The sequence below is a fragment of the Vipera ursinii genome (genome assembly GCF_947247035.1).
Source record: "Vipera ursinii genome assembly, chromosome: 3".
NCBI lineage: Eukaryota > Metazoa > Chordata > Lepidosauria > Squamata > Viperidae > Vipera > Vipera ursinii.
Genome location: NC_139516.1, coordinates 48,785,519 through 48,797,575, shown reverse-complemented (window position 1 = coordinate 48,797,575; position 12,057 = coordinate 48,785,519). Strand labels below are relative to the sequence as shown.

At 38.1% G+C, this 12,057-nt stretch overlaps 1 protein-coding gene across 1 annotated transcript in view; it reads left to right on the top strand.

The window, feature by feature from the left end:
* Positions 1-10,167, top strand: part of HMGA1 (high mobility group AT-hook 1) — a 29,337-nt gene extending 19,170 nt beyond the window's left edge. Inside the window, exons 4-5 of the mRNA XM_083357938.1 lie at positions 2,040-2,093; positions 7,012-10,167. Of these exons, the coding sequence (XP_083214064.1) occupies positions 2,040-2,093; positions 7,012-7,068 (111 nt within the window). The 3' untranslated portion in view covers positions 7,069-10,167. The remainder of the gene's footprint in view (positions 1-2,039; positions 2,094-7,011) is intronic.
* Positions 10,168-12,057: the final 1,890 nt, after the last annotated feature.

Genomic DNA, 12,057 nt, shown 5'->3' with positions numbered 1-12,057 from the left:
ACTTAAATGGGATTGCAGTGAGGTGCTATGGAAATAATGGATCTACTTCCCAAAGTACTTTTGTATTCCAGTATCCAAATGATCCTGCTAGGTCCTCATCTGGTGTTTGGAACTATTTCAGACAAGATGTTTGGCATGTGGAATAATCTGACACTTGAATAACCTTCTGCTTTGAGCTACACATCCAGACTTTGCCTTACTGCAATTAAAGCAGAAAAATGGGACTGGGCTGTATTCAGGGTAAGAATGTTTTGGAATGCTGTAACCGGAAGCAGAGACCTGACAGAGTACTACCTAAAAGGCCAGTCAAATGATGGTAAGAGGACACATCTTGGTCCTCTTCCTGACCCGTGCCTAAAGGAACAATATATAAATGCTAGGGAAGAGTTTTAGTAGGAAAGAGATTTGTAGAAGGTTTCATGAACACAGTGTATATTTGTATTTGGTTTCAAACCTCTCTTGAAAATATACGACTCATATCCTGCATTCTCTGAGTCATGGTACTAGAACCCAGATGGCTCCTGTTGAAAGTGGCAGTGATGGTCAAGAATAACAAGGGAAGGACTAGTGGCTCTGTTGCCAAAAGACAAGACCAAGGCCAACTAATTTTTTTTTGCCAACCCAAGTATTCAAGTGTATGAATCACTTCCTCAAATTATAAGGTTAATTTAGAATTTTTGAGATCATCCTGGGCATTTGTTGTAGCTCCTGCAGTTCAGGTTTTGTTTATTTAGCTTAGCAGCTGTTGAAATTAAATTATTATGTGTGTTCAGATGAAAAAACATTTCACATCATAGATAGGAACTATCTTGAGCAACTGTTCTGTTTCACTTTCATTATTGGCTTCTTTGAGGCAATGGCTAGTTGTTTCTAACACAATTAAGATCAGGAATATTTAAGGATTGTTTTCCAGTTTATTAGTAGTATTAGAGTGCCTTTTCACAAGTAACTTTGATTTCAAACATTGAATATATTTCTTGTAATGTGCATCCAGGTCAGATAATCAAGAATAACATACAGGAATGCTAACTTTTAAGTCATTCTGTGTTCATTATAACTTGTAGTTTACTAGCTAGTACAGTAAAATATGTTTGATGTTGAATCAGGTGGTAGTTCCTGATTATACTAGCATAATTTCCAAAGTTGAACATCTCACTTTATAAGGCAGGGGTGTCAAGCTGCTGGCCCGTGGGCCGGACGCATCATCCAGAAGCCGCACCCACACCCACACCATTGCCGGCAATGGCAAAACAGTCCCGTGAGGTCACGAGTTTGACATGTCTGTTATAAGGGGAAAAACCCAAAATGGAGTGCTTGAACTCAAGCAGAAATACAGATTACACTAGCCTCTTGTTTTGGTCTACTTCCCCAACTAGGTACCTTCCAAATATGTATTATCTATTTTATTTATTTGAAGTCTTATATTGTTTAATAACCGAAGCTCTTGTATTTATATAGTATAATACATATATAAGATAATATCAACTGGTTACCAGTTCCATAACTTTGTTCTGCTACTCTCATACCCCCAGATTGTGGTAATGGGGTTCATCATACACATCTGGAAGATGCTAAGTTGAGACAGTCTATTTTAAAATGAATGGTTTCCTTTAAAATGTATTATTTTAAAAGAAATATTGCCTGCTACTGTCACTGATTTTCAGGGACTCCTTCTGAACAAAAGTGCTCCAATATAGCAACAACCTTTTAAATAATAATAATAATAATAATAATAAGAAGAAGAAGAAGAAGGAGGAGGAGGAGGAGGAGGAGGAGGAGGAGGAGGAGGAGGAGGAAGGGACCTTGGAGGTCATCTAGTCCAACCCCCTGCTCAGGCAGGAAACCCTATACCATTTCAGGAAAATGGCTGTCCAGTCTCTTCTTAAAAACCTCCAGTGTTGGAGCATTCACCACCTCTGGAGGCATAGTTAATAAAGGAATACAAATCAGTCTAAAACCAAACTGGGTTTTTTCTAGATGGCAATAGCTTGTAATTTTGATCTTCATTTAAATATCATCTTTATGACTTCCTTCTCCAGAAAGCTGCTGTAACAACACCTGGAAGGAAGCCTCGAGGTCGACCGAAAAAATCAGTAAGTTGTTTCTGAAAAATATCTATGTAAAGAAAAAGGTGGGGGGGAAGGGAGAGGTTATTTTAGTCTCTTATCCTCTTGAATCTCGATCTGTTTGCAACCACTGGTTACACTGGATGGGGGAAATTATTGGATTAAGAGAGACGAATATGGTGAATGTAATTAATTTTGTCATATACAGGTTTGTGTATTGTTTACAGGTATTGTTCACAAATCTGGAATTTTGCAAATGGAATTTTCTGACTCAAGCCTTTCATAAACTATGCCTTAGCTTTTCTACTAGTAAAACATAATACAACCATAGTTTTTTCACCACTACTAGGCAGTAAAGACGTAATAGTTTTTGGCCTATTCTGTAGGGCTTGCATCTGGTGATGGAAATGGTACATGTAGGAATAGGGAGCAGGTCTGAAGAACAGATCAGTGGTATTATTCCCTAACACCAACCTTTAGTGTGATTTTGATTCTTCTCCAATAGCCACTTTACCAAAATATTCAACAGGAGGCAGGTTTACCATATTAAGTGAAAAACACTGCGATATAAAGATAAAAAGGACGGACAACTTGTTGGATTTATTCTCAATTTTGAATCTTTCTGTAACAATATCCATTGAGATGTAGTTCTCTTATGGGTCTGATGAGTTTTAGAAACTTTCTTCCAGAAATGATTGGTGTAGCATAAGGGAACTTAATGCTTCTTTATTGGAAATTTCAAGAGTATGTTGCCTGTCAAAGCTAAATCTGACTGGTAGGAGGTTTTCCGAGGTTTATTTTGTTTTTAATCCTATCTTTTCAACATTTTATACATGTTGTGTTTCAGTTTAAAATTATTCTTTCTTGCCCTGAAGTGAGTAACAGGAAGTGGCTTGTTCTGTTAACTAGTACAGATTTGGTGTTGCCACTATGGCATTCTTGCAGAGTGAGTTTCACTCAGTTTCATCTGGCCTTGATTGCTTAAAACTATTTTTTTTAAAAAAATAATCCCAGAAGAGATTCTGGTCTACATTCAAAAATTTACTAACAAAATAGGGTTTTCAAGTTGATCCTAATAAAATTATGTGCTCTATCTTTAGCATTACTTTTATACACCACAAAGCAAGATTGTCTGACTTCGCTATAATTTCAGATTATTTCTTCTTTCTGATAATAATTATGTTCCATTATACCCTCTTCATGCAGACAGAAGTATATCTTACTTCTTAATGTTTATCTCTATATATCTTATAATAAAAGTTACAACAGCACAAAGGCCAGATGTTCTTTGGAGAAATATTTGGCAAGTCCCTTTAAATCAGTGGTTTACCTAGGCTGGGACTTACCTTACAGGTAGCCATTTTAAATTTCCTATAGCAACCCAGATAAAATTCTACATTGAAATGAGGACATTGTGTTAAATTAAAGCGGGGGACCCAAATATACTTTGTATCAGATTAATTACCAAATTAATTTGTCAAATATCACATCGTAAATCAACCATTTTCCAAAAAATTGGACATTTTTGGTATTCTGAGAGTATGTTGTAGGGGAATTCACAAAATGGCTGTCAAAGGAGAGGTCCAATCACAAAGAGCACTTGGTTGCATATGGCCTCTCTCAAAAGTCATTTGTCACAAAACAAAACTGAGACAAATGCTTTTATCACACTTTTAAGCCCATAGGACGTGGTCCATCAGTTTACTATTGCATTATTTCTAGGCAGGGGATCATGTTTCGAGGCACAATTCTGAGCTGCAGATTCCCACTATTCTAGTTTTTCTTCAGTTCAGATATAGTATCCATATTTTTCTATTTTATTTTTGAGAATGGCTAGGTAAGCTATTCATATAAATAAACATAATGCTGGGAGCTAACAGTCTATTTCATCAGATGTTTGCCATATATTTTGATGGGGATTTCCTTCCTCAATTTTAACGACATGTAGGACAGATAAATCCACAGGCACATTCAGAATGGCATTGCCAATACTATCCTTACATTCTTGAGTTCTTTGTAGGAAATTTATCTGGGACTTCATTGATGAAGTGAATTGTGGAGAAAAGATAGGCAGATATCAATGTTACTGGATCTTGCCCAGAATGCCAAATGTTGGCATTACATTTGTAGCCCAGCTGTGAAGACAAATAGATTTCCTTTAAAATAAGCTAAACTATATCTGTAGAAAATTCTAGGCTTATTGAAGAAGTTGGGGACATAACAGATGTTTTTGTTAACAATCCCATTTATTCTTACAAACTAATAGAAAATGTTCAAAACAGGTTATGCCATTAATTTAGAATGTGGAACACGCTGCTGACTCCATATTGGTCTAAATATCAGAAGTGGCTGATGGCTTTGCAGTTCACATCTGTCGCCAGCTGTCAAAGTGTAAGGAGCAGTCCTTGCCAGAAACAGCTCATTGCAAGTTTTCTTAATAAGCAGATAGGCAGTCTTCCAAAATGGGAAATCAGATTTGCAATGAACATTTAAAAAACCATTTCTTTTAAATCATGAAATAGACAAGAAATTGTAATAGATTGCATATTTGGTCCTTAATTTCTTAAAACCTGAATTTTGGCAATAAGAAATATTCTGTTATCTGCAGGAATTACTATTGCTAAAATGTCATGCTTGTAACATTATGCTTGCCTTTCTGCTAACGTTGATATTCAGCCAGAACATACATGAATTCAAATAAACAGATAATGCTATTATTTTTGAAGCCCATTCCTGAGAAGTAGGGTATGTGGGAAAGAATAATAATAAAGTATTCTTTGAAGATCACTCCAGCAGAGCAATTCATGAAAATTCAAAGAGCAAACCAAGGAATATGGTCATTTCCTCTAATGCTCACATTGGGTTACTTCCAAGAACTGTAACTACCGTAATTTAGGATTTAATCTGCTCTGCCTCTATCTGTAATATCACCTAGATGTATTAGTTTCCTCTGAAATAATATTTCCATTTAAACTGCAAACTTTCAAATGTTTCATGATCCATTGTCTTCTTTTGAGCTTGTTAAATCTTTTTCCAACTTGATTGGAACTGAAACCTTCACTGTGTGTCTTCTTTTAGCAAAGAGAGGTTAAGTAGAGTTGATTATTTCCTTCCTTTGCTAAATGAGCTCTCTTGCCCTAAAACTTGCTGAACCGACTTGGCAGGCACATTCCACAGTGGTTTAAATGTGTGTTTTTATGAATGAAACACAAGGAAGTCAAGGTTGCTGACTCACGCATGCATTCAACCATGACTCATCTCATTCCAATAGCATTTGTTTTAGCTTTAAAAGAGCAGGCAGGAGACCTCCAGGAAGAAATATTTTCCCTCATATACAAACAGTTGTTTATTTAGGCCTAAAAGAGTGTGGATGTTAGGAATTTACTTGCTGGATAGGACAAACTTTTAAGGAGACTGCAGAGGGAGCTTAAACATTGGACCTATTTTTTGTTTCGTGTTTTTAATTCTGCTCTGTCCCTCTTGTGGCAGGTTGAATATATGACAATTCAAAAGTCCAAGATGAATTCTGTGTTTGAAGCAGTTCACTTTGTAGATGTTTGTAGTGAACATTATTTTTATGCCGACTTCATATCCATGTGCTCATTAGGTTTGTTTCATTAGCTCCATTGTATGTTATGCTCCATTGTATGTTATGCTGGTTGGGTCTTTCTTGAATACCTTTTGTCCAGTTCTAAGCCCTGCACTTAGGCAGACACACAAAAAAGCTGGAGTAGCTTCAGAAAAGACCTATCAGAGTAAAGGGGTCTGAAAACAAGCTCTATGAGGAAAAACATAAAGGTAGTTCTCGACTTATGACCACAGTTGAGCCAACATTTACGTTGCCAAGCAAGACAGGTGTTAAGTGAGTTTTGTCCCATTTTACAATCTTTCTTGCCACAGTTGTGAAATGAACCTGCAGTTGTTAAGTTAGTAACACAGTTGTTAAATGAATCTGGCTTCCCCACTGACTTTTTCAGAAGATTGCAAAAGCTGATAACATGACCCCGGGACACTGCAGCTGTCATAAATACTTGCCAGTTGTCAAGTGTATGAACTTTGATCACATGATAGCATTAGCAATAGCACTTAAACTTATAAACCACACCACAGTGCTTTACAGCCCTCTCTAGGCAGTTTAGAGAGTCAGCATATTGCCCCCAAAATCTGGCTCCTCATTTTATCCACCTCAGAAGAATGGAAGGCTGAGTCAACCTTGAGTCAATGAGACTCCAACTGCTAAACAGCAGAAGTAGCCTGCAGTACTTCATTCTAACTACTGCGCCACCATGGCTCATAATGATGAATGAGTAGAACCTTTATTGTCAAAGTACAACCATGTATACATTGAGATTGGCTGAGCCTCCCTTCGTGTTTGATGATTTATTTTATTTTATTTTATTTTAATTCCATTTATATCCCGCCCTTCTCCGAAGACTCAGGGCGGCTTACAAGCTTAGCAGTAGCCTTCATTCTATGTATATGCCTGCTTATTAGGGCTTTCACACACACCCCAAGCGGCATTATTACAAAGTCAGCTTAATTGCCCCCAACAATCTGGGTCCTCATTTTACCTACCTCGGAAGGATGGAAGGCTGAGTCAACCTTGAGCCTGGTGGGATGCGAACCTGCACTAATTGCAGGCAGCTGGTGTTACTTAAGGAGGCATTAGCCCATGATGATGATATTATACAGCAAATGAATGCTAGCAAAGGAACAGGTTTTTGCTTGGGCATACTGATCTGCATTACAACAGGAAAAGCAAAGCCATTCCTTGAAGTTCTTCTATTGATTGCCATCTTCCTCCCTCTATAAGGAAGGAGGATCAGTTGCCTCTGTGCAGCAATGAGGAATGGTGGTCCTTACTCCTGCTATAGGATGAGGATTGGTCTTAAAAGAAGAGCAATATAGCAGCAGATCTTCCCAATACTATTTTCTTCCTGTGTAGGAGAAAGATGAAGAAGAGGTCAACATCTCCCAGGAGTCTTCAGAAGAGGAACAATGAGAATAGCCGACTGATTCTACCTCACAGCTCAGTTTTCCTGTTTCTTGTCAAGTTCTGGGACTGAGGAAAGAACGAAGAATCCTCACCCCTTTCCTGACCTGATTTCTCCAATGTTCTCACAGTCAAAACAGCAACACTAGGGTACAGTGTAAAACAGATCAACCATCATATTTGATGTGTAATGTTTAATGGGAGAACTTTATATTTTGTTTTCCCCTCTCATTTGACAGGGTTAAGAGTTTAGCCTACCAATTCATGTAATTCTGTATTATATCTGTTTGATCTATTTCTCCAGAACACTCCTTATCAAGAAAGGGGTTTATAAATCTTTATAGTGACCACTTATTCATGTTGAAAAGAGTGGACAGTCTAGTTCTTCCTTATCAATCCTAATTTCCACTTCAGAGAGACCATAATACTCTCCAAAAGGATAACTTGGCACTGGCAGAAAGTTTGCCGAGGAGGAAGATTTGAGAGCATTGTTATTTTATTTTTTTCTGGGAAATGAGTATATGGGATAAAGGCCACAACATTAAAAGGATGGATACATTATTTTTTACTACTGTAAGGTATTTGCAAGACTAATTGAGAGGAAGTTATCCTATCCTTTTCACCCAATTTCCAATAGTTCAAGAATATAGTGCTTTGCAGTTGGTCTGTGTATTCTTGTTGACCACGTGCTGCCCTGCCCCAATCAGCTGCCTTAAGCCCAGAGCAGTTACACTTGCATAGGCTGAGGTGTTTGGGGTGAATCTGACCTAAATTCTCATCTTTTCCCCAGGAACCAGAGATCCTATTTTTTTCCCCTTTTCCATTTCCATCTGTCCCAGCTGCCAGTGCACAAATGGAGCGTACAACTGAAATGTTTTTCACTTGGTGCTCAGTCATTCTGCACAGAAATTATGTTGAACAAGACTTTGCCATGACCAAGGAAAGCAGGATGGCAAAATTCTCTCCCTTCGTGGTCTCTCTTTGGGTTTTTGTGATTTTTCTCTTTTGGAAATAGCAGTTAGCAGTTGACAGTTGTCTTTCCAATATATATTGTTTGTCAAGGTTTTCCTTCTTAATTCACAACTACCTCTGGATACATTTGAGTTTCATTCTCTTAAAACATAGATTGCTGCTGTTTGTTGCTGCTGTACTGATTACAAAGTTTTATTTCAACAGGTTCTGTCTGGTTTTTCTCTGGAACTGACATTTTACACTACAGATAATTTCATTTCAGTTGACTTTAAAAACTATTGTGCTATTAAAAAGGGATAAAAGCTCTTCTTTGTCAGACTGATGAATGATTGGGGAGAGGGAAGTTCTGTGAAAGTGGACACTATTTTAAGAGTCATATTTATATATATAAATAAATACTAGGCTCTAGTACGGAAACCCCAATCACAAATAACTTCTGAAAGTATAGATATGATTTCTTTATACTACTTTTTTTCAAAACGTACCCATTTCTTTCTATCGGGCATTTTTTTTTCTTTGTAAAGGTGTATATTAGCTATATTAAGAATTTTGAGACCTCATGGTAAGTACTCCCTAGTTACAATTTAGCAGAAAGCAAGCTGGTCAGAATGCTTCTCACCAATTCCTTTTATACCACTCTAGCTTAGCTTTTGTCTTTTCCCTGGAAAGTGAAAACTTCCAAATAAAGCATTGGACTACAATCACCCTTTATTGCTTTGTTATCCTAGAACGCTGATATGGGATCAACAAACATTTCTACAAACATTTTTGAATTTTAAAAATGTTAGGTGCCTGGGTAAGGCATCAAAGGGGACATTTACACATACACTGTGCTCATGGAAACTATATAGCCTACCCTTCTGCCCACTCACATTCTTCTTCTGCATCTGACATATTTCATAAAACACTCTTAAAAGGGAACAAAACTGAGCTAGTTGCATTGAATATCCAGTATATTACGTAGAAGATAACTGTTCTTCATTCAGTAAAAGGCACAAACATTTTAAGTAAGGATTGCAATAATTCCTGAACTGGTTGTTAATATCATCAGTCGGTTTCCACCATCTGCCAAAACGGATTGAGGTTCATCTTCCAAGACCAGTATGACTTTGACTCTTTACAAATATACAACAGTGATCCCTGTTCAAAACTCATCTTTCTAGCCTGGATAGCGTAATTTGCACAATGCCTGAACAAATTAGTTTCCAATTTAAAAATTATTTTTGGCAGTGATTAAATAAGACCATAGGAATCTGTATTACTATTGTTCCATCTAGCACAGTATTGACAAAAATGACTGAAAGTAAGCTTTCAGCCCATTTCTCCTGCCTCATTTGAATATGCCAAACACAGAAAACCAGGATTATCTGTATCTGTGTGCTTTGCATGTCATGTACTAAGGCAAAAGGATTTAACTTTGTTTGCCTGCAAATAAAGCAAACCTTGTTTATTAAGTAGGCATATTTTTTAGTCAATAGCAGAGAAGAATATGAACTTTTCCCTCTCAAAGGGTTATATAAAATATCCTTTCCATTACCATGCTTGATAATTTTAATTAATTGATCTATGGTTTTGTTAAGTCAAAATGCAAAAGGATAGCATAATCAGTAGCTTATATTGTATAAATTTATTACTAAAGATTGTGGTTTACTTGAATAAAAAGTGATGTGTTAAACTTTTTCATAGCAGTAGACCAAAAAAAATTAAACATGAATTCATGGGGATCTCAAGCCACAAAGAGGATTCTTGTCATCAAATTTGCCACATCTGTCCTTACTCCATTCTTAATGCACCAGGCAATATTTTTACTTGTACTATACTTGTAAAGTGCTTAAACATAAATGACATTTGACATATATTTAAATGTTATATTTTGGTGGCATCTTATTCTTCACTTCATTTACCACTTCTGGTGTTGAGGAAGATGCAAAATTCTGGTTCTTGCACTTCTCGTGGGCTCAACCATCATTATTTGTTGCTGTTGTAGTGTGTCTTTGATGTTGTGTCTCCGCCTTCTTCTGGGTCTGCCTCTTTGGCCCTCTCTTTTTGTATGTGCCTTGTACAGTATAGAATCCCAAGATATTTGATGGTATAACTGGAATAAAAGTTCTAAATATTGAACCAAGAGCTAGTCAGTCTTGCCATTTTCTCAAGCTGTTCTTCCCTCTCCCCATGCTTTTGCTTGAAACATGGGATTTCCGGGGGGAAAAATCCAATTTGTTTATTCATTCTAATATCTACAAACTGCACACGTATTTGGGCTACAATATTTAATAAAGAGAGATGTAAAATCCCTGCTTTCCACTAGTTTTAGAATTTTCAGATCTATTACCAGAAAAACACCTTTAAAAAATTAAAATTGCCAAACCTGTCTGAATACCTTCAATTCCTACTGTGTGAAGCAAGTACAGGTAAAACTCGAAAAATTAGAATATTGTGCAAAAGTTCATTTATTTCAGTAATGCAACTTAAAGGGGGAAACTAATATATGAGATAGACTCATTACATGCAAATCAAGATAGTTCAAGCCGTGATTTGTCATAATTGTGATGATTATGGCGTACAGCTCATGAAAACCCCAAATCCACAATCTCAGAAAATTAGAATATTATATGCAATCAATAAAACAAGGCGTGTACATAGAACAATATCGGACCTCTGAAAAGTATAAGCATGCATATGTACTCAGTACTTGGTTTGGGCCCCTTTTGCAGCAATTACTGCCTCAATGCGGCGTGGCATGGAAGCTATCAGCCTGTGGCACTGCTGAGGTGTTATGGAAGACCAGGATGCTTCAATAGCGGCCTTCAGCTCTTCTGCATTGTTCGGTCTCATGTCTCTCATCTTTCTCTTGGCAATGCCCCATAGATTCTCTATGGGGTTCAGGTCAGGCGAGTTTGCTGGCCAATCAAGCACAGTAATCCCATGGTCATTGAACCAGGTTTTGGTGCTTTTGGCACCAAATGGAAAATGAAATCAGCATCCCCGTAAAGCTCGTCTGCGGAAGGAAGCATGAAGTGCTCCAAAATCTCCTGGTAGACGGCTGTGTTGACCCTGGACTTAATGAAGCACAGTGGACCAACACCAGCAGATGACATGGCTCCCCAAATCAACACAGACTGTGGAAACTTCACACTGGACTTCAAGCATCTTGCAGTGTGTGCCTCTCCATTCTTCCTCCAGACTCTGGGTCCTTGGTTTCCAAATGAGATGCAAAAGTTGCTCTCATCAGAAAAGAGGACTTCGGACCACTGAGCAACAGACCAGGTCTGTTTTTCTTTAGCCCAGGTAAGACGCTTCTGACGTTTGTTGTTCAGGAGCGGCTTGACAAGAGGAATACGACATTTGAAGCCCATGTCCAGTATCCGTCTGTGTGTGGTGGCTCTTGATGCACTGACTCCAGCTTCAGTCCACTCCTTGTGAAAGTCCCCAACACTTTTGAACGGCCTTTTCCTGACAATCCTCTCCAGGCTGCGGTCATCCCTGCTGCTTGTGCACCTTTTTCTTCAACACTTTTCCCTTCCACACAACTTTCTATTAATGTGCTTTGATACAGCACTTTGGGAACATCCAACTTCTTTTGCAATTACCTTTTTTTAAAAATTCCATTTATATCCCGCCCTTCTCCGAAGACTCAGGGCGGCTTACAAGCTTAGCAGTAGCCTTTCATTCTATGTATATGCCTGCTTATTAGGGCTTTGACACACACCCCAAGCGGCATTATTACAAAGTCAGCTTAATTGCCCCCAACAATCTGGGTCCTCATTTTACCTACCTCGGAAGGATGGAAGGCTGAGTCAACCTTGAGCCTGGTGGGATACGAACCTGCAATAATTGCAGGCAGCTGGCGTTACTTAAGGAGGCATTAGCCCACTGCCCCACCAAGGCTCAGTGAGGCTTTCCCTCCTTATGGAGGGTGTCAATGATGGTTTTCTGCACAACTGTCAGGTCAGCAGTCTCCCCCATGATTGTGATTCCTACTGAACCAGACAGAGAGACCATTTAAAGGCTCAGGAACCCTTTGCA